Below are 22741 nucleotides of genomic sequence, written 5' to 3'. Positions count from 1 at the left end.
TGCTGTGTGTGCCCCTCACTCAGCCCCGTGCACAGCAGTGCAGGCGGGGTCCTGCCTCGGGCTGCAGCTCCTCTATTTCCTCTTCGGCTCAGACCGAAGCATCCTCTCCCATCAGGCCGTACCGGGGCCGGCCGGGCTGCAGTCATATGCTCCTCACTTGATTCTTGAGCCTCACCCCGGCGGCGGCCAAGACTTTGCCTTTCCGGTGTTTCCATGGTCCCGTCCCGCTCCGCACCGCTGCGCTTTTGTTCAACGTTCATTTATTTTTAACAAGAAAAGCGCTTCGAAACAAGCCGTCGAACATCCCAGCCCCCGGTTGGGCTGAAGAACGGAACCACACAACCATATCGGAGCCGCTGTTGGACACAGACCCGAGACGGGGCCGGGGCGGGGCGGGCAGCGTGAGCTCCTCCCGGCGGGCGGGGCGGCCTCGCTCCCCCTCCCGCATCCATCCCGCCCCGGGATAAAGCTGCGGAGCGGAGCGGGGCAAGGGATGCGGGATGGCGGCGCTGGGGGCGCTGGTAAAGAAGGCGTGGAGCGTGCGGAGAGCTTTGGTGCTGCTGGGAGCGCCGCTGGCGCTGCTGCCCGTGCTGCTCAGCCTGCCCGCTAAGGTACCGCGGGGCACCGCGCTGCTGCCGGGGCTGACACACACCGAGCGGGGGGCGCGGAGCCGAAGTGTGCGCCTGGTGCATGGAGGGACAGCGTGGGGTCGCGTCGAGGTTTTATGGGGTGGACTGGGCGAGCTGTGCTTGTGTAGGCGTCCAAGAGTTGTAAGGAACCGATGGTGCTGTGTTCCGAAAGGTTTGGTGAGATATTGGTGTTCTGTAGGTGCGGAATAAAATCGCTTTTGGAAGGTTTGGGCTTTGGAATGTGAGTGAGGCTGAAGGGTTTTGCAGCTCTCCGTCGCACACCCGGAGCATCCTCGGGTGGAAGCATGCGGGGCTCTGAGGTCACCGGGGAACTTGTGCCACTGAGCTCAGTGTGTGGGGTTTCGTCTGATGTTCTGACTCAGATCCATCTGAGAATGACTTTGGTTGTATCAGAGGATAGGTGATGTTTGGTGCCTAGTGATTACGGAATGATTCAGATGCAGCAAGGAAACGCAGGTGGCATTTGTTGAGTGTATTTCTCTGGGCAGCCTGATCTAGTGCATGGTTTGGTGGTTGGCAACCTTAACCGTGGTGCAGGGGTGGAACCAGACAGTCTTTGAGGTCCCTTCCATCCCAACCTGTCTGGGATTTATTGCTGCTTGCGTAGTGCTTGTTGGTAAAACCTCTACATGCAAGACAGCAAAATGACTCTCTGAAGTTAAAACGATTAATACCAATGTGACCATTGCTTTACCAGGTGCTCGTGGAAGAGTGTGCTGATACCCAGGCTGCAAAGATTTGGGGAAGGAATGGAATAAAGGATCTCTGCTCATGTTCAGGGGGCAGTGATTCCTCTGTGCTTTCCCTGCGGAACTGCCCCTTGCTGTTCAGCACAGAGGGAATGTTGCTGTTGTGTCAACACAGGATTAGGGGCAGCCACCCGCAGCTGAACTGCAGGGCTGTAGGAAGCAAAGGGAAGGGCTTGCACTTCTTGCAGCAGTGTGAGGGCATGGGGAAGGGGGAGTAGGAACAGCGGGAGGCATGGGAGCTGCCTCCAGCATTCAGCAAGCTCCAAACAGTGGGAAATCAGCGTACTGATCTGCTGCTGGTGTCACTGGGATGCTCCTCCACACAGGCACCCACAGTAAGGCTGGGGCAGGAGTTGCTCCTGAGTGAGGTGCAGCTGTTGGAACAAGCTTTGTGTTATTGAGTTCTTGCTCATCTGTTGGGTGGACTGGAGAGCCACATTGCTCCCATTGAGTGGTCGTTGTGCTGTGTGGTGAGAGGAACCTGTAGGGCATGAGAAGCACTGGGGCGCAGCCTTGGGATGAGGCTTTCCTTATGTGGGTGTGTGTTCAGAGGTATCTCTGTGGCATTCTCCTGCTCTGGAGATACTGAAATCTCATGTCAAGTGAGAATTTACCTTCTCCCCACTGAGATGCTCAGCAACTCTCATCTCCCAAGAGACCATAGAAACAAGGAATGTCCCAAGCTGGGAGAGACTTATAAGGACCAAAGCCATAGGGAGCCACCTGAGGTCTGGCTTCAAGGGCAGCATCTCACTTGGATCTGGAGACAGGTATCATAACCTAAAGTAAATGGAACTGAGAACCACAAATAGGATGCAGACGTGCTCATGGGTGAAACCTCATGGTCTGTTTGCAATGGGTTTCCCAGTGAAACCTGCACCTCAGTTACCCCTCCTTGGAGGTGAAACCTATTGAGGAAGAGGACGCTTCAGATCTGGCCGTGCTTATAGCTGCTGAGCTCCAGTGTCCATAGCTGCAAATACATATCAGCTGTTACCTGTGCTGGGGCATTCCAGGCTGCTGTGCCCCTCCTTTCAGAGGTAGTGTCAGGGTTGCACTAGTGCTGACATTATATTGGTAAACCTTGTTTTCATAGGATCATAGAATGATTGGGTTGGAAGGGACCTTAATAATCACTGATCTCCACCCCCTGCTGTGGGATTGCTGCCTCCCACCAGATCAGGCTGCTCAGGGCCCATCCAGCCTGGCCTTGGGCACTCCAGGAATGGGGTGAGTTTGATGTGGGTTGAAGCCTTGGGAAGGAGACTCCAAGAAGTGATTTCCTCTGCAATCTCCTTTCTCTTCAATAGAGAAATGACATTTCTACTTTGTCAGCAGCTTATCTGAACCCCCAGATGTGCTCCCCAAACTGCATTTGGGATGGTGAGAAATGAGTCGTGCCTGTAAGATAACCCAACTCAGGGAATACTTCATGTGCTCCCCACTAAGCACAAGGGTCTGTGTCAGCTCCAGCTCTGGTGGCTGCTGAAATGGCAGAATGTTTGTCCTGGGTACGGAAGTGCCCACGACCCCCCGGCTCATGGAGCAGTGAATGATTGCCAGGAGCTCTGTGGGGTGGGATGGCGGGGGGGCTGGAGGAACTGCTGTGCTGAAAGGGGCGTGGGGGGCACTTTTAATGAGCTGTGCAAAGAGCTTGTTCCAACAGCTTCTAATGAACTCAATGTCTACAGCCTCTTGGCTTGGTAACAGCTGAGGCAGCCAAATCTGCTAAAAGGAGCTCTGAGCAGGCAAATGGGTCCCAGTGCCTTCAGAAAGCAGGCTTGACTTCCTCAGTGGACATAGAGCAATTTAAAATCGACTTAGACGTAATGAGTCCTCCTGATGAGAACAAGGAGACTTTAAGAACTTCCAGAAGAAAAATGACTTTGTTTGCACTCAGAAGCGAGGAACATGGGGCATCTCCATTGGAAGGCATTGTGAGGGAATGGGTGATGCAAATGTAGGCAATGTGGTGAGCTGGGGTCACAGTGTGCAGCGGGTGGGGGTCTGAGTAGTGCCCACTGAGCTGTAGGAACACGAGTGGCTGCTGGTGGGAGAGCAGCCCGGCAGGGAAACAGTGGTGGTAACCCTGTTATGTGTTGTGCACAAAGTCCATCTCTGAGTTATTTATGCTGTTGGTGATTTAGAAAAGCCAATTTCACAAAACTGAATGCAAAGATAAGCTCTTCTTTTCATCTCTTTTTACTTCAATGAAGAAAGAATAGTGATAACTGAAAGCTGTGTGACTATGTGCACTGCAAGCTCTGGCCAAGGCAAGCCTGGCTCACAGCAAGCTGGCACAAAGAAGGTGAAAGCAGTCGTGCTCAGGGCAGGGAATGGGAAGCTGGCAAAAATTAGTGTTAATTGGAAGCTAAGGACCATAGAAAACATAAAAAGGGATGAGGAAGAAATCCCTCATCAGAGTGTTGAGGGTAATGAGCAATATTTCAGGACATGTGGCACAAAAGGAATCTGATAGGCTGCTGGGATGGCCAGGAATGCTGACCACAGGCTGGGCTGAGCTGCAGTCCCCTGGGGAATCAGATTCCCCAAAAAGGGCTTGAGAGATGGCACCATGTACTCAGCTGAACATGACTAGTAGACTGGGTACCCATAGCCAGGAGGTGCGATGTGATATTTGTATGTACAAGCCCTTGAAAGTTGAGCAGAGGCAATGAGAGCCCACAGGCTGCTGTTTGCTGAGGTGGTGGCCTGTAGCAGAATGCCCTTGCAGCCTCGCTTCTGTAGTTCAAAGATGACTTTGGCAAACTGGACGAGAGCAGACAGTGGTGAAAGACTTTGTGAGGTTGGCCTGTTTCTTCCAAAAAACAAAGAGATGTGAGGCCACATCCATCATAACCAGAGTTCGGAGAGGCCCGGGTAGTGTATAAACGAAGATGCAAAGGATAGAAGCTTTCAGATTAAAGCAACATGATGCTAAGATTGAGCTTAATGGCTCATCATCATAGAAAATGTTTGGGGTTTTTTTCTGTTTTAAATCATGGTGGATCTTTCCTCAAAACGATGCAGAAATGGAGATGACTTCATGTGGGGAGCACTGCTGCCCTTAGATGCTGTCAAACTGCCACTGATCTATTCCAGCTCTGCAGCCCATCTGAAGCTGCAGGAGCTATTGCTGCCCCCAGGAGTGAGTGTGAGGCTCAGACCTGTGAGGCAGGGATGGCACTCTGGAAGATGCCCATTTTTGTCATTAGTTCCCTACGTGATTGTGGTCAGTTTGTCCACTTTCCTGAAGCCTCAGCTGTCACTTTTGTAAAGCAGAGAAAATGATTCTGTTTTTCTGCCTATTGCTTATACTTTTTGAAGAGTTTTGTGTTTCATAAGCTTTGTGTCTTTAGGGTAACTCCAAAGCAAAAGTATCTTCACCAGCGTTCACTGCAGCTCTAACAGCTCGTGCCCCTGTGTTAAGGGCCCCTTTCCAGCCACTCCGCAAATACCCAGTGCAAAAGAACTCCACTAGCAGGAATGCTGGTAAACAGGGCTTGTTTTATGTCCAGATTACATAATGTTTGCAGGAGCTGTGTAGGTAGAAATCAGATTCAAATAGCCATCCTATTGGACAACAGGCAGTGTGACTGGGGGGCCTATGACACCATTGGAGCTGAGCACTGGGGACAGTTGGTGAGCAAGATGCTGACAGCTGCTGGTACTGTTAGCACTGAGAAGCTCTAAGTGTCATGGATAGGAAGCTCCTTTGTAATGGTAGTGAGATAATGAGTCTTGAAAAGTTCTGGCTAAAGTATCTCTGGTATTAGGATCCAGATTCTGGAGGAACCTTTACGTTCCTCCTCGTTTGCTCAGTCATAGGGTGGGTGTTGGAGAGAGCCAGTGAGAGGGGGTGAGGCTGTGTTGGCCATGGAACATGCAGAGGTTGGTGGTGCAAACCCAAAGCCTGGCTGTGCCTCTAGGCAGAGCTCCTTCAAGCACCAGGTCTACTGAGGAGCTTGCTGGGCCTGGAGAGACTAAGTCCAGCTGAAGCTCCTGCTGTGCCCTCCAGCCTGGCAGTGGGACTGACAGCTCATCCCCGTGCCTTGGTGCTGTGCCTGGGTGAGCCATTCTCCTGATCTGACCCCCATTCTCTGCCAGCTCCTCACCCCCCATCTCCCTCCCATCCTGCCCATGGGAGCCATAGGGCTCTGCTTCCTGGGCTGCAGCTCAGCAGGTCCTGGTATGGAAAATCCCCGGTGCCTTCAGTGCAGCCAAGGCAGCATCTGCCTCGGGGTGGGCAGAGGTCGCTCCCAAGTGTCTTGTGCAACAGCAGGGAGAGCTGCTTCAGTCCACAGCCGTCAAGCACTTCCCTGGAAATCATTAAATGGTTATAAAATTAACCCAATCACAAGACCCATCTAAAAGCCTCTATTTGCTACTATTTTCCCCTCTGAACTTTGATAGGCTTATTGTGCAAAAAAAAAAAAAACAACCCACCACCAATGCAAAATGAAGTTTGTGGAGGTGAGAGAGGAGTAGAAGGGAGTCTGGTGGTGGCCCAGCATGAGGGCTGGGAGATGAGAAGTGTGGGGGTGATGGTGCTGCACACACCAGGGCTGCAATGGGGACAGCTGGGGGTGTCTCCATCCTGCAGCTTTCTTTTTGGTGTCATTTGCTGTCAGTCCATGTGGGTTTCATCATTTGAGCAAAGCCCTCCATACAAGAGAGCTTTTTTTTTGCCCTATTCAGTTTTACCCCTTGGCATTTGATCATGCAATGAGCATTACTTCTTAGATTCATGCTGTATTTCATTGTAATGTTTCCCAGAATGCTTTGTGTACATCTTTATGCACCAGAAAACAACTCTTCCTTAGTTCATAATTAACTTTCTGAATCAGACTTCATCTATTTAATGAAGCCAATTGCAATCAGCTGGTCACTGATGGCTGCTCCTATATCCAAGTGCTCAATACTTGCAGTTGCTCTCCCCATGTAAGAGGCAAAATATGTTTGTTTTGAAGTCCAGTGGTGCAACTTTCCAGCAAACTGAAGAACACTTTTCTGCTGGGAGACAAACTCATTTATAAGGCCATTAGAGAATGAATGGAAAATGACTTAATGAGAGTAGAACTATTTCTCTGGGATACAGAAAGAGGCAGAGCCAAGAGGCATTACCAGTTGCTGTGGGGGTGAAATCACTCATCTGCTGTGTGAGCATTTTAAACGTGATTCTTCACTTTTTCTAAGTTTAGTACTGTTGGGTTTGTGGTCCTGGCCCCATTGGAGCAGATGAAGTAAAGCCATGGAGATCTTCTGGGGACTGCAGGGTGCCACATCTGAGCTCTGGGAACACAGAAGTTTTGTTTCACTGTGTCTCATTTGCCGTTTCACCGTAGTCTACATTTAAGACCATGTATGTTCTTTGAATCCAGCATTTAAGAACCTGATATGGAATGGTGGCTTCTCTGTGATTCGTGCATTCAATGATGAAAGCAAATAGTTCTCAGTTCTTTAGTATTCACTTTTCCAACTTGAGTTTTATTAGGAAAGTTGCTTGTGAAATGCAAAACTGGAATGCCAAAGGCAAATAGCCATTTCTGTCACTCTGGCCAATTTTCAGATGCATGCTGCAGGTGGATTGAATGATAAATCACTGTTACTTTGTGGTGATGTAATCTCATGGTGAACTAGCAGTTCTGCAGGTGGCCTGGCACCTTTTGGTTCAGCCCTTCCTGCTCTCCTGCCTTGCTGCAGGCTCAGCACATCCACCAGGCTGAGCTGGGTCCAAAAGGCCATTCACACACGGTGCTGCCCCAAAACCTGGCCCAGCCCTGAGCCTTCTAGGGGGCCCTGGCAGCCCCAGCCCCAGGGCAGGGAATGGAGGTCCAAGTGGAGGTACAGAGGGGCCTTTGAGAAACAATCCAACCTGTTCGACAAGCTGGAAAACAGTGGGGAAATAAATAGCTTTGGGGCTTCCAAAGGGCTCTCACTGGTTATTTATAGCTCTGTGGGCACCCTGCCTCTGCTTGCTGCCAGTGACCCCTTCAGCCCCCCATAGCTTTGTGCAGGGCTCCCAGTTCCCTCCCAGGCTCCTCTCCTCTGCTCGGGGCTGTTGTCCCAACTCCTTTTCCTGGCTCTTCAGGACAAGCAACTTTGCTCTTGCTGTGCTTCCCAGTTCAGTGAATGAATGGGCGCTGGGAGCACTGGGTTTCCGCCAGCCATGGGCAGCACTGCACTTGGACAAGCTCCTCAGGAAATGGTACTTCCTGATCAGAGTGCTTGATTTACTGATTTCTGCAGGGACAGGGACGGGGTGCCTTGGGAGGGTTTCTCACAGCTCTCTCAGGAGGCTCTGAGCCAGCAAAAGAAACCTTCCTGTGTGCCTCTTGTTGCTAATGGGAGGGGGCTTGGTTCATCCATCTCTGAAAGCTATTTCCTTGTAGCTGTACAAAGTTGGAGGGGAAGCACAGATGTGATGGTGTAGCAGCTGTCGGATAGCCGGACAAATAAGTGCATTAACAGCAGTGTGTCCTGAGCATTGGCACCCCATTTCACATGGCAGCTCCTTCCCTCCAGTGCCTCCTGGGTTGAAATCTCTGTGCACTGTCATCCTCCAGCATAGGAGGCTCAGGAAACTGGGAAGGATTTGGGATTTTATTATGCAATCTGGTGAGGGAAAGACATTGCTCTCGATGGAAATGATTTGAGGGGAAATAGGGTATATTTGGAAGAGTAAGAGACGCATATTGCTTGTCTTGGTACCTCCAAGTGAAAAGACTTCTCAAACACCACTTATGTTACTTTCCTTCTCTGTTTCTCTTGCAGGAAGGAAGATGTCTCTACGTGATCCTACTGATGGCACTGTATTGGTGCACGGAGGCACTGCCCCTGGCTGTGACAGCTCTGCTGCCCATCGTCCTCTTTCCCTTCCTGGGCATCCTCCCATCTAACAAAGTTTGCCCGCAGTATTTTTTAGACACCAATTTCCTCTTTCTCAGTGGTTTGATCATGGCGTCGGCCATCGAGGAGTGGAATTTGCACCGCAGGATCGCACTCCGGGTGCTGATGTGTGTGGGAGTGCAGCCAGCCAGGTGACTGCTGGGGCAGGGGGTGTGCATGGGGGGACGTGGGCTGCAGGCAGTCGAGGTGCAGCTCTGCTTTTCTTCCTGTGGCTAGAAATTGGATTCTGCCAAACTTCAATTCAGCTTTTTCCTTTTTTCCCTCTTTTCCAGACTAATTTTAGGGATGATGTTGACAACGTCTTTCCTGTCTATGTGGTTAAGTAACACTGCTTCCACTGCTATGATGCTTCCAATTGCAAATGCAATTTTGAAAAGCCTCTTTGGGGAGAAAGACACATCTAAGGATATGAGCAGGGAAAATGAAGAAACACAAGGTAATTGAGACAGGGCAGAGGTATGAGCCAGCTGAGGTCTGCCCTGCTGCCATCAAACTTGCCCTGGTGCTGGTCCCAGTTTAATACGTTCTTCATTACTGTGGTGGATGGGTACTGACATACAACTCCCTCTCATCCTTCCTCATGTCACACCAACAAGTTGGAAGAGTGTGGTAGCACCACAAATCAGTGATCCCCACTGCTCCCTAAACCCACCACTGGCACAAGCAGGAGGCCAGCTCTGCACGCCCTCCAGGATGTGGTGTGCTGATATCTACAGTGCTCATGGGCAGGTTCTTTCTTCTATTTCTCCCCTCATAAAACGGGAAAGAAAAGACAGATGAAGGGCAGGACATCTGTTTGAATGCCTTGTTAAAAGTGCTTTGTGATTTCCCCTGATCCAGCCCTATGTTGCTGCTTGGTGTTGGCAGTGAGCAGGTAGGTGGTGGATGGGCTTGGGCAGGGTTTTGTGCTCAGAGAAAACCTTCCTCCTGCCCTGCTTTCACAGGTCATCCCCTGGGAGCTTGGGAATCTGGCAGGCAGGGGTGAGAGACAGAAGTGAAGCAGTGAAGTCCTCTTTGTAGCTCCTACTAGTAACTGGAGCAACAGCTGTAGGTTCTCTTTTTAGCACTAATCAGCTATTCTCCCATCTGCAATTTAAAGACAATAGTGTTTTGGTTTCCGCTGAGTCCTAAGGCAGGTTAATGAGTACAGAGAACTGAAGTATGCCTGCTCTAATAAAGATATAACTAATAATTCATCCTTAATGTCTCGCAATCATGAGATGTTTGCACTCCAGGTTGCTCTGTCACATTTGCTTTATGAATTTTTGACCACACACATCTATTTTAATCAACGCCACTGACCTTCTTGCTATGATTTCTCATTCTGCAGAGGCATTGTTTTACATGAACCTGTTTTTAACCTTTTTGATTCCATCCTCTAACACGATTTGAGCGTATAGTTGGGACAGTAGAGTTTGAGAACACGGAAAATCAAGAGCTCTGTTTTCCTAGACATTGGCAAGCACAAAGTTAATGACCTTGGTTCAAAATGCTTAGGACTGTGAGAGAAGCCAGCAAAGGGGAGGGTCTGTGAGCAGATGAATGAATAAAATGACACTTTGCAACTATCGTGTAACTGTGTGATGATGTATTTTTCTTTTGAGGTAGAAACTTATAGAAATAAGAAATACGAGGGAAGGAGCAGTGATCTCTAAAATGCCCAGCATCAAAATGCAGATATTCTATTTGAACCGCAGTATCTCAGAGTGGGCTCATCCTTATCTGTAACTGTTCTGAATGGATGAGAAAAACAGTCTCTTGAAGATGCCCTGAGCCTGAAGCCAGTCAAAACCAACGAGTCTCCTGTATGCCTGGGAGAGGAGAGGTGAAAGTGAGCTTTGTGCAAGGCTTTCCTGTCCGTCAGGTGTCGCCTGCAGTTAGGATTGGCTGCACCTCTTACATGGGTAGTTGCACTTTGTTTTTTGTAGGCCTGACTTGCTTCTATGTAAGAAGATGGTATACTTATTTAATAATCAGCTTGATTTTATGATCTAAAAGAACTGTAATCTGAGGGCTGACAGAGAAGAAAGCTTTTTTTGCAGTGTAGATTGTGTGTGGAAGTGAACTGCTATGATTATGTATGATAGCATTGGTCTGCATATCAGCTTGGATATGTTTTGATAACAAAGAAGTGGTGTGCAGGAGGCTGAAAAAGAAAATAAAGACACATAGGAAAGAAACACACTAAAGAATGTATCCTTTACAATGCCCATAAAGGCACTTGGTTCTCTGAGGGAATGTTGAGTGTATGAATCAGTGTGGTTGGTGCATTGCTTTGCTGACACGTTCCACTTGATCTCCTATCAATTGATCGTATTTCTGTGCTGCTGAGAACCTCACGGTTGCAATCAGCTGCGCTCATGCTCAACCATGTGGGCAAAATCTTGAAGATAAGCAAATATTTGCATGCTTGAGTTGTTGATAGCCAAAGTTTGGAGTCTTTTTTTGTGGCTTTTGTAGTACTTGATAGAAGAAATCAGTTTGATGACTTGGTGTATCTGTAATTCTGAGCTATAAATTCTGTACGGCTCTGTCTGACACCTCCATCCCTAATCCCAAACCATGTGCTGGTTGCCAAACTGAAAACTGCTGTCACTGTGACCACCTCTCCTGCTCTCTGCCCACTAACCCATCATTGGCAATATTTCATTTCTCTAAGTAAATTAAATATTCCTGGATGAAAATAATGATTATTTTAATTACCTGTATATTTTTAAGTAGTCTTCTCCCCTGCATAGAGGAGTCCAAATCTTCTGCAGATGCAGATGAACTGCAGGCAGTGTTTGTGATGTTTCCTGAGGTCCCAGACCTGGAAACGATGTCTCTGTAAGGGCAGGTGGGAAATGTGCTGTGTTGGTCATTTTGGTCATTGCTGCCATGGCTGTGTGGGCAGGATGTAGCCCCAGCACTGCTACCTGCACCACTCTGAGGGTGGCAGGGCTCTTCTTTGGCCCTTTTCAGTCTTTTAGGAGCTGTAGAAATGTAATTAAGGCCAAATTTCTCCAGGACAAACATTTCTGCCTCCATGGTATACAAGGTATGTGGGTGAAATGGCCACTGAATCTCTCATACTGCTCTATGCAAGGTGGGCACAGCCAGGTCCCAGCTCAGTGTTTTTTGACATCTTCTGGCATACAGACCTGTAGAAACGTTCAGCCCCTTTTTCCAAGCTTCAGAGGAGAAGATCGCCCTGCAGCAATTCTGCCTTGCCTTTGGCAGACCTTCCTTGCGAGGTAACTTACAGGTGTTCCTGGTGAGAGGGGGTGGAGTTGGGACTTAGCAGGGAAAAATGACTGGAGAAATGTGAAGAGGTGGAATGAAATATGTATCTTTGCAGAGCCAGCATTAGGCATCAATGGTAAGAGACTGGCTAAATCCAGTGGGAGATCAACAGTCAGCCACGGGTTAATGTTCTGCTAATTACATCCCTCCATCACAGTACCCTTGAGATGAAAGCTCAGCATGTGTGCATCCAAGCCAATTAACTCAATTTCGGTAAATTAGCCACGTGTAAAACACGAGAGTGCAAACTGCCTGGCTCACTGAGCTGGAATGAGCTGGCTTGTCATTGGTGAGCAAGTCCAGAGACTTTGACCACTGGCTCCTTCCATGCACTGCTTGCAGCACAGGCAGAGCAGAGAGGATTGAGTTGAGGATTGAGGAAGTTTGGGGGCTGCTGGGGTGTCTGTGGTGGGAGGGGGATGTGGGTGTCAGGTCAGATACAGGCAGGGTCTGAGGGAAGGTGGCAGAGACTGTGCTGACCTGGGCTGAAGGTGGTTAAAGGTCATAAAATCATAGAATATCCTTAGTTGGAAGGGACCCACAGGGATCATCAAGTCCAGCACCTGGTTCCAAACAGGCTCCAGTCCTACTGAGGATATAGAAAATAGAGTTTAGCAGCACATCCCTGCTCCCACCCTCATTTGATCGAGCCACAAGCCTTAACTATGAATGCTACAGTCCTTACCATGAGATATGGTTTAAGAAAACCCACGCAATTGTATTTCTGGTCTGTCCTACAATCTCTGAGTTATCCCCTATGCATATGCCCATAGATGTACAGTAGCACAGTGTGCAGCTCCCAATTCACTGCCAAACAGAGCATTGGACATTCTGATCCAAACAGATCCTTTCCCTGAGTCCTGCTCATCTTCAGTGGGGTGGGTGCCAAGCACACTGAGGCAAAGCCTGTGTGAAATATGCAGGAGGGTCCCTGAGAACTGGGTGTGCAAACACATCCCCCAGGTGGCCCCAAACTTGTGCTGAGGTCCAGGCTTTGAGGAGTGTGCCCTGGGGTTACAGCAGGCCCAGTAATCCTTGTTCCTAAGAGTGAGCTTTGGTTAACTCCCCCAGAGAACCAAACCAACAACAGAGAAGTGGCATCCTCAAGATCCCATCAAACTGCAGTATCCCAGAGTCTGAAGCAGTGACAGCAGGGGTGTCTGTGGGGGCTGGAGGAGTAGCTGGGTGCTGTGTTGTCACCAGGCTTGTTTGTCCCCTCTGACCCCATCACAGTGGTGTGAGCTTTCCCTTTGTTTGCCCCATCCCTTCTCTGTTAGGGGAAGTTTGCCCTTCTTTTTGTGAGCAGTTCCGCTGTTTGGTTCAAGGAGAATTTTCTAGATGCTTTGAACTGTTTTAAAGTCCTAATCTTTCTTTTTCAGCACCTTTACAGCAGAATAAACTTTACACTGTACCAACTGAGATGCAGTTTCTGGCAAGTACTGAGGAGTAAGTTAACCATAAAGTTTGTATTAGAGCACTGAGACACAGAATTATCCCCTGAGGAATCTGAATTTCAGTCACTGAACCTTTTTGATTATACCACAGCTCCCAGTTGATAGCAGACTGACCATGGAGCTGAACCCCTTCCCTGTGTGTCTGGCACATCCAAATCATTGCAGGGATTCTCCAGTCTCTCTGGAGCAGCAACTGGAGGTGTCTCCTGCCATGAAATTGTGCCTTGGCTTTCCCAGGAGCATGGAAAGTGGTGTAAAAACCACTAGGATTTACACAGTAGTGGTGGTCCTGCTTAGATAACAACAGTGGGAATTAAACAGCATTTCAGGAATAGGATTTTCTTTCCTCTTGGTGCTATTGATGATGTTTTTCTTCTGGCTGGTCAGTCCTATGGACTCTATGCTGATTTTTACAAGTCACTGGAGGGCTGAGAGAGGCACGTGCACCTCAGGCCCTGTGAGCGGGCACTTGGCTGAGTCCTGCAGGGCAGCATTAGCTTGGCTTTCTAAAATCTGGGAATGTTCCTTCTGTCAAGGCTCTGAATTGCTTGCGCTGTATTTAAACCAGGGCTTTCACCGGATTCTCTTTTGGACTGTTTTAAAGCAAAGATCTGGCGGAGGAGAAGGAGATAACCAGCGACGCTCTCTCAGACTTAAAGAAGGAGGAAGAATACAAAACAAATATATGGAAAGGCTTCCTCATCTCCATCCCATATGCTGCCAGCATTGGGGGTACAGCAACGCTGACGGGAACCGCACCAAACCTCATCCTCCTGGGTCAGCTGAAGAGGTACGGGAGGCTCTCCTGGAGAGCCCTGCCTGTCTGTGAGGGTAAATCCTGCACAGCAAAGAGATATTCCCCAATCCTGTGGGAAATTCCTTTCTGTGCCAAGAACTAGCTTGGAAAATTCATGTCCTTCCAGAACCTTTTGGGAAACTTTGTGAGTGGATGAAGGCAGAGAGCAGTTGTATCCCAGCCTGATGTGGGGGAGCAGATTCCTGGCATAGCCAGCAGGTTGTCAGCCAGCCCAGTGCATGTGTGCTTCACCCTACTGCTCTTAGCCCTGCTGACTGTAATGGAAGCTGACCACGTGCTTAAATCTAGCCTCGTAACTCCTGTGATGAAACAGGCTGGGTAGTGTTCTGTGGTGAACTGTATTTAGGGCTGTATGGTAGCAAAGGAAAACAAGGAATCCGCTACTTCCGGGCTGTTTTCTTGGGCATAAAAAAATACCTCCTATGTGCGTAGGAGCATGGCCTTGTTCCATCCTAAGTGCCTCCAGGTATTCCTTAACACTGGTCTCCATAAGCAGCATGTTAAGCCTCTCGCAGCTGTTAGTACAAAGGGGAATGTTCCTAAATGCACAACTGGTGACTTTGGGGGGTAATTTGCTACTGGTTTCAGATGTTTGCTTGCCCTTAAACTGGAGGGTGGTTTTCCCAACTTGCATTAACTTGATTTTTTCCTATTTGCTTAGTTATTTTCCAGAATGTGATGTGGTGAACTTTGGTTCTTGGTTTATGTTTGCATTTCCTTTAATGCTGATTTTTCTTCTCATGGGATGGCTATGGATCTCCATCCTGTACGGAGGAATTAATCTGAGGTATGTTTATATTCACTGTATGTATGTGCTTATTGCCACAGCATTGTGAAATACACCTTCATCACGATTCTCATAGTAACTCTGTGGATAGCACCTAGAATCTTCATGGAGGGGGGAGGCGGGGTTCATAGCTAACTTTAGGATGCTCATCCTCTGTTTCTAACAGCTGCCTGTGTGTCATCTTCAGCTCAAGTCCCTCAGTCCTGTAAATGTTTTCTGAATGTTGCTCCCATGACTGTCTTTTATCTTTCCTACTAAGAGCATCTGCTTTCTGCTTCCACCCTGCTCACTGCTGATAGCTGGCTGCTTCAGGAAGGGCTTGATGGGGGCTGTGCAGAAAGGGGCCGGGGGTGATTCAGGCTGGGAAGGGATTCAGAGATCCAGCATTCAGGCAGACGCTTGCTATTAAAAGAGGCTTCCATGGATATATCAGAGTTAAGGCTGAATATTCCCTAAGAAGTCCCCATCTTTTCCTCTCTGGTTCCAAGCAGTTTCGAGCCTTGGGCTGCACACAGTAAGCAGTTGCAGATATGCAGCAGGGGAATTGTAAAGGACTCTCGCAGTTGCATACACTTTTCCTGACTGAAATACACGCAGGGGATGTGTTAATGTATTAATTCAGTGAAACATCATTTTTGTACATTGCTTTACTGCCTGAGCTGCACTGAAAAGGGTCAGTGGCAGAATTACATTGGCAGAAGGGAAAGCAGGGCCAGACTTTGAAGGCCAGTGTGAAATCTCGGTTGCCCTGGACTTAGTAGCAGAAATCTCCTGGAACACAACTGCTGAGATTTGCTTCTAAGGCTGAAACTTGGATTTGGAAGAGATTGCTTCATAGCAGGGCTTCGATTTACAATGACATGTTAATCTATAATTGAGAGTAATGTGTTTTACTGGTAAACCTTTGCTGGTTTACCAGTATACATACAACCCTCAGTGCACGCTGCTTAGAACAATGGCATCAGTGCCATGCTGGCTTCCGGAGCCCTTCTTCCCTCCTGTAGACTCTCATATGTGATAGAAACAAACTCACAGCCCTGCATCCTCTGGGGACAATGCAGAATTGCTAATATTTAGAAGAGCCTTTAATTGTTATTTTGAGTTAAAAAAGCAGGGAGAAAAAAAGTAAGAGAGAGAGAGAGACAGAGAGAACAGGTGTCCAAATATTTACATTTTCTCAGAGACAGGAAAAAAAATCAATGGGAAAGTTACAACCCAGAAAATAGCAAAGGCTGCTCCTTAAATTAAATGGGCTGGGAGATGCTCTGCCTTGTAGTCATGAGCCCAGGGCTCGTACTGTGCTGTGCCCCAATCCCTGTGTCCTGTGTGTAGGGCTGGGGCACAACACTGGTGCCTGCTCAGCAGGTGGGGTAGGAAAGAGTTCTGTTGGCCAAAACCCCCTGCAAAATGTCACACTGATACTTGGAGGACGTGATGCTTTTTGTTTGGTTTGGCTGTGCAAAGCCCAGCTTTATTGGGATAGCTGTGGCTGCGCAGGGAGCACTATTCCCCAGTGGCAGGGTGCCTCGGAAGGGACAATGCAGAGCTGCACAAGCACAGCCGTGTTTCTGCAGGAGTTTCCTTGGCTGCTCTGGGCAGGGAAGCACAGACAGATGGACGCCTCGCCAAAAGCAGGCTGGCACTGCTCGAATCTGAAAGGCTTTGCTGTAGGCTGAGCGTGTGTAGATGAAGCTGCCATTTGTAACACCCCAAAACTCAAAGGACCAGGTACATCTATTTGAGATGCAGGGCTTTCCGAATAGACAACCATTTGCTTGTATAGAAGACCCAGCCAGCATTTCCCTTTGAAACAGACCGAACAAAGTGGTCTAGTGGATGCACCTGAGGTAGAGCCTTGTGTGTTGTAGGTTTAATCAAGGTCACAGGCAGGGCATGATGGCAGAGAAAGTGTGAGGTATGAATATGTCATTTGTGCATGCATACTACAAAGGATCAAACAGCGTGTGTGCCCAGTTGAGCACTCTGAGCTAAGAGGCTTAGCCAGGAGCACATTAACATTCCTGGCCATGCAGAAATTCCGTGCATTTGTTGATTCTTGACAGCATCCTGAGATTGCCCAGGAAATTGCAAGTGATTTGAGAAGGGAAGGGACAGGTTTGTTTTGCACGTCACCCATTCCCCGGTGTTCCACCCGAGTAGTTATCTGTCAGAGACTAACCCTGCAACACTGGGATTTTCTTTTGGCAATCACAGCCCATGCTGGAGGTGGTTTGGAATATAAATGAGAGAAAACTTCTACCCTCTGTGGGGCCTTCTTTGTGTGAGAGCAGAGAGAAAGCAGATCTAAAATGGGGCCTTGCTACCCTTCGGGACTGGACTGTAACCATGGATGCTACCAGACTCAGGGCTTTTCTGCTGGTACTCAGAGTCACACTCCTTCCTCCTGGGTTAGGACATTTAAAAGTGTAACTGTGTTTCTTGACAGGGGCTGGAGAGCAAAAAAATCAAATCTAAGAGTGGATGCAGAAGCCCGAGCCAGAGAAGTGATAAAGGAGGACTACCAGAAACTGGGGCCAACTAAGTGAGTTGTAAAGCTGGGACTGAGGTGAAAAGGAAATCCAGTGGGGTGGAAATGTCCTGTCCTGAATGCTGGGCTGGGTTATGTATTTTCAGAAGAAAGTGAAATAACATTTCCACTCAGTATTTGTGGAAAGTTGCTTATTTGCTGAAGTTTGCTTTTTTTTTGCACACTCCAACCTCTTATTCGCTTGCAAGAGTGACAGCAAATAGCAGCTTGCCCTCAGCTCTTACCAAGAACAAAGTTCATATTGCAATGTGGATTCATGCTAGGCTGCTTAATTACTGCTTGTAAATGTTCTGCTCCAGGAGCCAAAGCTTTTTAGGTGTGCTTTATGTAACTGACACGGGCCAGATTTGGGTGATTTCTGCGTATCTGTGGCTGTTCTGCAAAGCAGAAAGTGCTCGCTGAGCAGACTGATGGATCGCATTATGAATCAAATGGATTGTGGATATACATTAAGAAACCTTAAGGGGTGCTCAAAGAAAATACATAGGAAGAAGTTAAATGCATTTTTTGGAGTAGATAATTTTTAATAACTCCTTTCAAATTCGTTAATAACGTGAAGAAAGAACAAGATGCTTCTAGTTGAAGTTTCTCAAGGGTTTTCTCTTCTGGAAGAGGTGTGCAAATTGATAGGGATCATATATTGCAGAAAGAAATGTGAGGAACATAGGAGAAGTTCCAAGGTAGAGAGAAAGAGAAGAGGTTGAGTATCTATAGGAATCAAACCCGAGGTATGTCCAATCTGCCCCTGGCAACCAGGGCTAGTGGAGATTTCTGAAACTCTAAGTCTTAACCTCAAAATGTCAGTGGTTCTCCATCTCTAAAACGATATTCTTCTACTCGCAGTGGTGCCGTGAAGGTTTAGAGATGTCTGTGTTGTGCTATTGACATTGTAATTATTGCTCTTGTGTGGAAAATGGAGTGGTTCTTCAAAGACAATTGCCTGAGCCTGTGCTGTAAATAAAAGAAATTGGTTTAGCTGTTCCATCCAGAGCATTATGAAGCAGCCTGCAAAATGTCTCTGAAGAATCAAAGTCTCACTTTGAGTTCTAGGAGCGAGAAAGTCCATTAAGCCATGCTCAACCAATTTGATTAGCAGCCCTGTAACTTAAAATCGATGCAAGTGGTTTCTTCCCAACAGCTTGCCTGCCCTTCCCTGTGCTCTGAGAGGTTTTAAACAGTGTTTTGAGGCAGCCCCGTCTGTGCCTTAAGGATATCTCAGAGGGCAGTGATGAGAGGAATGGCCAAAAGCAGCTCCTGGCCTTTCTCTGCCCCATCCGGATGGTCAGTTTTGCATGCATGTGTTGTGACATCTACCCTGAGCCTTCATGGTGCCCGTCTGCCCTGTCCTTCATGTCTTCCACTAAGAGATCATTGCTGCCAAATATCAGCATCTGCTCATAGATGTGCAACTTATTCCAGTGTTTCACTGTAGTTGATTGGAGAGATGCTGCCTCACTCCTCACCCAGCCAAAGCTCAGTACTGCCTGCCTTGGCTCCAGACCTTTAGCACAACACTTTAACTGCATTTCCTTTCATTTTAGGTTTGCAGAACAGGCAATTTTTTTCTTCTTCTGCATGTTTGCTGTCATGCTTTTCTCCAGGGATCCCAAATTCATTCCAGGCTGGGCCAGCTTGTTTGCACCAGGGTGAGATTTTATTTTCATTCCATTCTCACATTTTTCAATGGCATTTCAAAGTCTTTGAGATTCCTGGTTTCTGATTGCATTGCTGAACACTGTTACTCAGGTTTCCTGGAATAAATTAAGCTGAGCTTCAACTCCTAGAGCCAGCATTATTGTTTCTTACAATAACTTCAAATACATGCTTAAGCTCTCTATTGGACAAAGCCTGCCCATCAGTGCACACTCTGAGCATTTTGCAAAGATCTCATGTGGGCTCTGTTCCTCCTGCTCCCTGCAAAGAGCTGGGGTAGTCTGTCCCCACAGCCCTCGTGGACTGAGCACAGCTCATTGGAGCATCACTGTTGGAGGGGGATTCGTTTGTGCTTTTTACATTTGCAGGGCCTTGGGGCAGTTTTTGTAGGGGGTTCACAGCTTGATAGGAATTAAAAAGAACCGTGAACAACCACTGTTGTTCAAACCTGGTGGAAACTTGTAATCTTCTTTGGTAAATCCCTGTTCTCATAAACTTTGTACAGGTTTGTGCTTCTTACTGGTGTTTCTTCTGCTTTTGGGCAGGTTTATCTCCGATGCTGTTACAGGAATCACCATTGTGATCATACTGTTCTTCTTCCCATCACAAAAACCTTCCCTCAGGTGGTGGTTTGATTTCAAAGGTGAGTAGGAGACCCCAGAGGCCTCTTCCTCAGTGCCCAGAATGACTTAGCTTAACTCCTAAAGCTCAGGCTCTCCAGTAAGTTTTGGTGCTGGAAGACTTATGAGGTCCTGGGTTTGTTCCTTTGGGTAGCAATGAGATAAAAACTTCAATTCCTAAACCACTCTTGATGTGGAAATGTAGCTGGTGAAACCTAATGATCTTTTAATTGTCTAGCTTGAGGGAATCCATGTGTACATTTTAATCATCAACTCATGGTTGGTGAGTTTCAGCGCTGACATCAGGCTGATAATGTCATCCTGTCAGATGATTATGGATGTGCTCCTCTTTGGGTGGGTGCTTGATATGGGGATTTTCTCCTTTTCTAGCACCAAACACTGAGACGCAGCCCTTGCTGACATGGAGGAAGGCCCAGGAAACGGTGCCCTGGAACATTATCCTGCTGCTCGGAGGGGGCTTCGCCATGGCAAAAGGCTGTGAGGTGCGACCCAGCAGAGCTGTGATGTTTGGGGTTCTTGTTTGGCTCTGGCAATTTGCATCTGCAACACTAAGAAGACATGTTTCTCTACTGAAGACATGTTTCACAACCCCTCCTGAGACAGCAACACACAGCAGATAATTAAGGAGAGGTTAATAAATCTTGCAATTCCACTCAAACTGCTTGCTGTTAAATACCCTGCTGGCACTGCACATAGGTGGTTGTGTGGGCGGGTGAAGGTCGTAGGCAGTTAGTGGATCTACAACAGAATCAGCTCTTGTGCAGATATGCAGGAGCCACACTCTGCAGCTTGTTTGCTCTCCTTTCTGCAGGAGTCTGGTCTGTCTGTCTGGATAGGAGGCCGCCTGCACCCCCTGGAGGGCGTACCCCCACCTGTGGCTGTCATCCTCATCACGATTGTCATCGCCTTATTCACAGAGTTTGCCAGCAATACGGCCACTATTATCATCTTCCTGCCTGTCCTGGCGGAGCTGGTAAGCAGCCCAGTGCTCAGAGCTGCTCTGTGCAGGCAGCTTTGTGGTGCTGGGGCTGGAGCTGGCACCGTTAATTCTCCTGCTGCTGGAGCAGGACTGTAGGCACTCTGAAAACCTTGAAAGCCATAAAGCAGGTGCCTGTAGCATAAAATGAGTACTGATGGATAATACTCCTTCAAATACTGTTGGTGAGAGGCATGGTTATTGGTCACAGAGTGCAGGATATGACTCTGCACAGTGCACTACTTGTATCCATCAGTATATCTGCCTTTCCCTCCAGACCCCAACTTACAGTTTCTGTTCCTTTCTTCTTTCCAAGGCCATTCGTCTGAAAGTCAATCCACTCTATTTAATGATACCAGGAACGATAGGATGCTCCTACGCATTCATGCTGCCAGTCTCAACACCTCCTAATTCAATTGCATTTTCTTCTGGACACTTGATGGTCAAGGATATGGTAAGTTGTTTGGATATACAATATGTTGAAAACAATCAACTGGGGTGTTTAAGAAAGTAACTTTAGTAAGGAAATGTTGGAAGGCACAGGAATATGGGAGAATCATAGAATCATAGAAAAACTCAGGTTGGAAAAGACCTTGAAGATCATCAAGTCCAACAGCAAAAGAAGCTTATGTGACACCTGACCCTGTGAGATTTGGAGCTGCTGTGGCTCCAAGTGATGACAAAAGTGGTCTTAATTGTGCTCAACATCTCTCAGATCCTGCTCCTGTTCCAACCAGTGTCAGCAGCTCAACCATTAGAGGTTTGTGGGTGAAGGAAATGTTCCCCAGCTCAGTGTAATAAAGCTTATAAGCAAAATTAGGCTCAGTCCCAGTTTCTGCTCACATTCCTGCGGCTAAGCAGGCACCAGTGTTTTTGATGGATCAAAGCTTGGCAAAGCATCTGCAGAATGGCCTTTGTGGCTTAAGAAAACCCACTTAGAAAATTGCTAGTATTAATGGCAATTAAACCTTCCATTTTATAACATTTGTGTTCAAATAACTTCATGCTGTAGATGTCCAAGTTGAACTCAACAGTTGTATTTGTGTTTCTTTTGTAGGCAAGAACTGGTTTGCTCATGAATCTTATGGGAGTTCTCCTTCTTAGCTTGGCTATGAACACATGGGCCAAGAGTATCTTCCAGCTGGGGACCTTCCCTGCGTGGGCTAACATCCATGCAGAAAATGCCACATCACTCTTGCCAGCTGTAGAAAATGTCACTTTAAGTGCACTAAATAAAATATGAACAAAGCTACCCCAGGGGAAGGACTCACTCACTTAGGACTCGGGCACTGGAATCGTCAGCATATGCACAGGAAGAAAGCCACGTGTCTGCCCACACTGTATGAGACCCTTGGGTTTCATTTTATTTTTAGAAATACTGGTCAGTGTTGCGGCATCCATTGGTTATTTTCTCTGAAGATCCTTTCCCCACCTTCCACAGGTACCTATCAGATACTCCCAGAGAATTTCATCTGTTCATCATAGCTGGTTGTTACCTGGACAACCCTGTAAGCATTGAGCATCTTTGGGGAGATGCCTCTCCCCCCATGAAAGCTAGTGAGCTTTGCTGCTCCAGCTTCTGATACCCTTCCTCGTTTTGGAGAGCAGCTCAGGATGGATTTATGTGCAACCCAACGTGAGTGAGTGTATCAGAATCTGGCCCAGGGAGAAGGCAGCGTGGGCTTCTGGCAGGACTGTGGAGGCTGGGGGCTCTTTGTGATCTCATGAGTAATTCTCTCATGTAGGATGAAGAGTATTTCTTCAGGCTTGTGCATGAAAGGATGATTCAGGAGATGTGTCGATAGGACTCGGTGTGTTACTCCATGCTTTGGAAACAGGAAGGCAACAGTTTTGTTTCCAAACATGTCCGATGGTTTGAAAACCTGGTTTTCAGCTGCTGCCTGGTTCTCGGCACTGAGTGCACAGATGGAGGTTTGGGGCCAAATTTGTTTCTGATGTAACTGTGTGGACATCAGTGGTGTTTCAACTTTGGTGAATGTGGCCAGTCTTAGGTTTGTGAGACTGACCCACTTGTGAGTGCCCGCTGAGGTCGGTGGGCAAACTGCACTGCAGTACCACTGACATGGCTGAAAAGTAGGCTTTGATTCTTAACATCTTTGTATTTCTGATTGCTTGGGTACTTTCAATGAAAGCACTGCAGATTGACTGTGATTTTAATCATCATTTTATCCTTTAAAAAAAAATTCTCTAAGAATCTAAAAATATTTAATTTTATAGATCCGTCATTGACATGGATGGGTGGAAAGATAAAGGT

At 47.7% G+C, this 22741-nt stretch overlaps 1 protein-coding gene across 1 annotated transcript; it reads left to right on the top strand.

Moving 5' to 3' along the window:
- Positions 1-479: 479 nt before the first annotated feature.
- On the top strand, positions 480-22660 carry SLC13A3 (solute carrier family 13 member 3). The gene is made up of 13 exons (XM_015881669.2): positions 480-611; positions 8174-8439; positions 8581-8744; positions 12970-13036; positions 13649-13834; positions 14523-14648; positions 17095-17190; positions 18738-18842; positions 19395-19492; positions 19860-19972; positions 20302-20463; positions 20783-20920; positions 21524-22660. Exons 1-13 carry the CDS (start codon positions 501-503, stop codon positions 21707-21709), a joined length of 1818 nt encoding a protein of 605 aa, XP_015737155.1. The 5' UTR covers positions 480-500; the 3' UTR covers positions 21710-22660.
- The last annotated feature ends 81 nt before the right edge of the window (positions 22661-22741 follow it).

This window comes from Coturnix japonica, chromosome 20 (assembly GCF_001577835.2).
Source record: "Coturnix japonica isolate 7356 chromosome 20, Coturnix japonica 2.1, whole genome shotgun sequence".
Classification (NCBI taxonomy): domain Eukaryota; kingdom Metazoa; phylum Chordata; class Aves; order Galliformes; family Phasianidae; genus Coturnix; species Coturnix japonica.
This window is presented reverse-complemented; position numbering and strand designations above follow the sequence as displayed.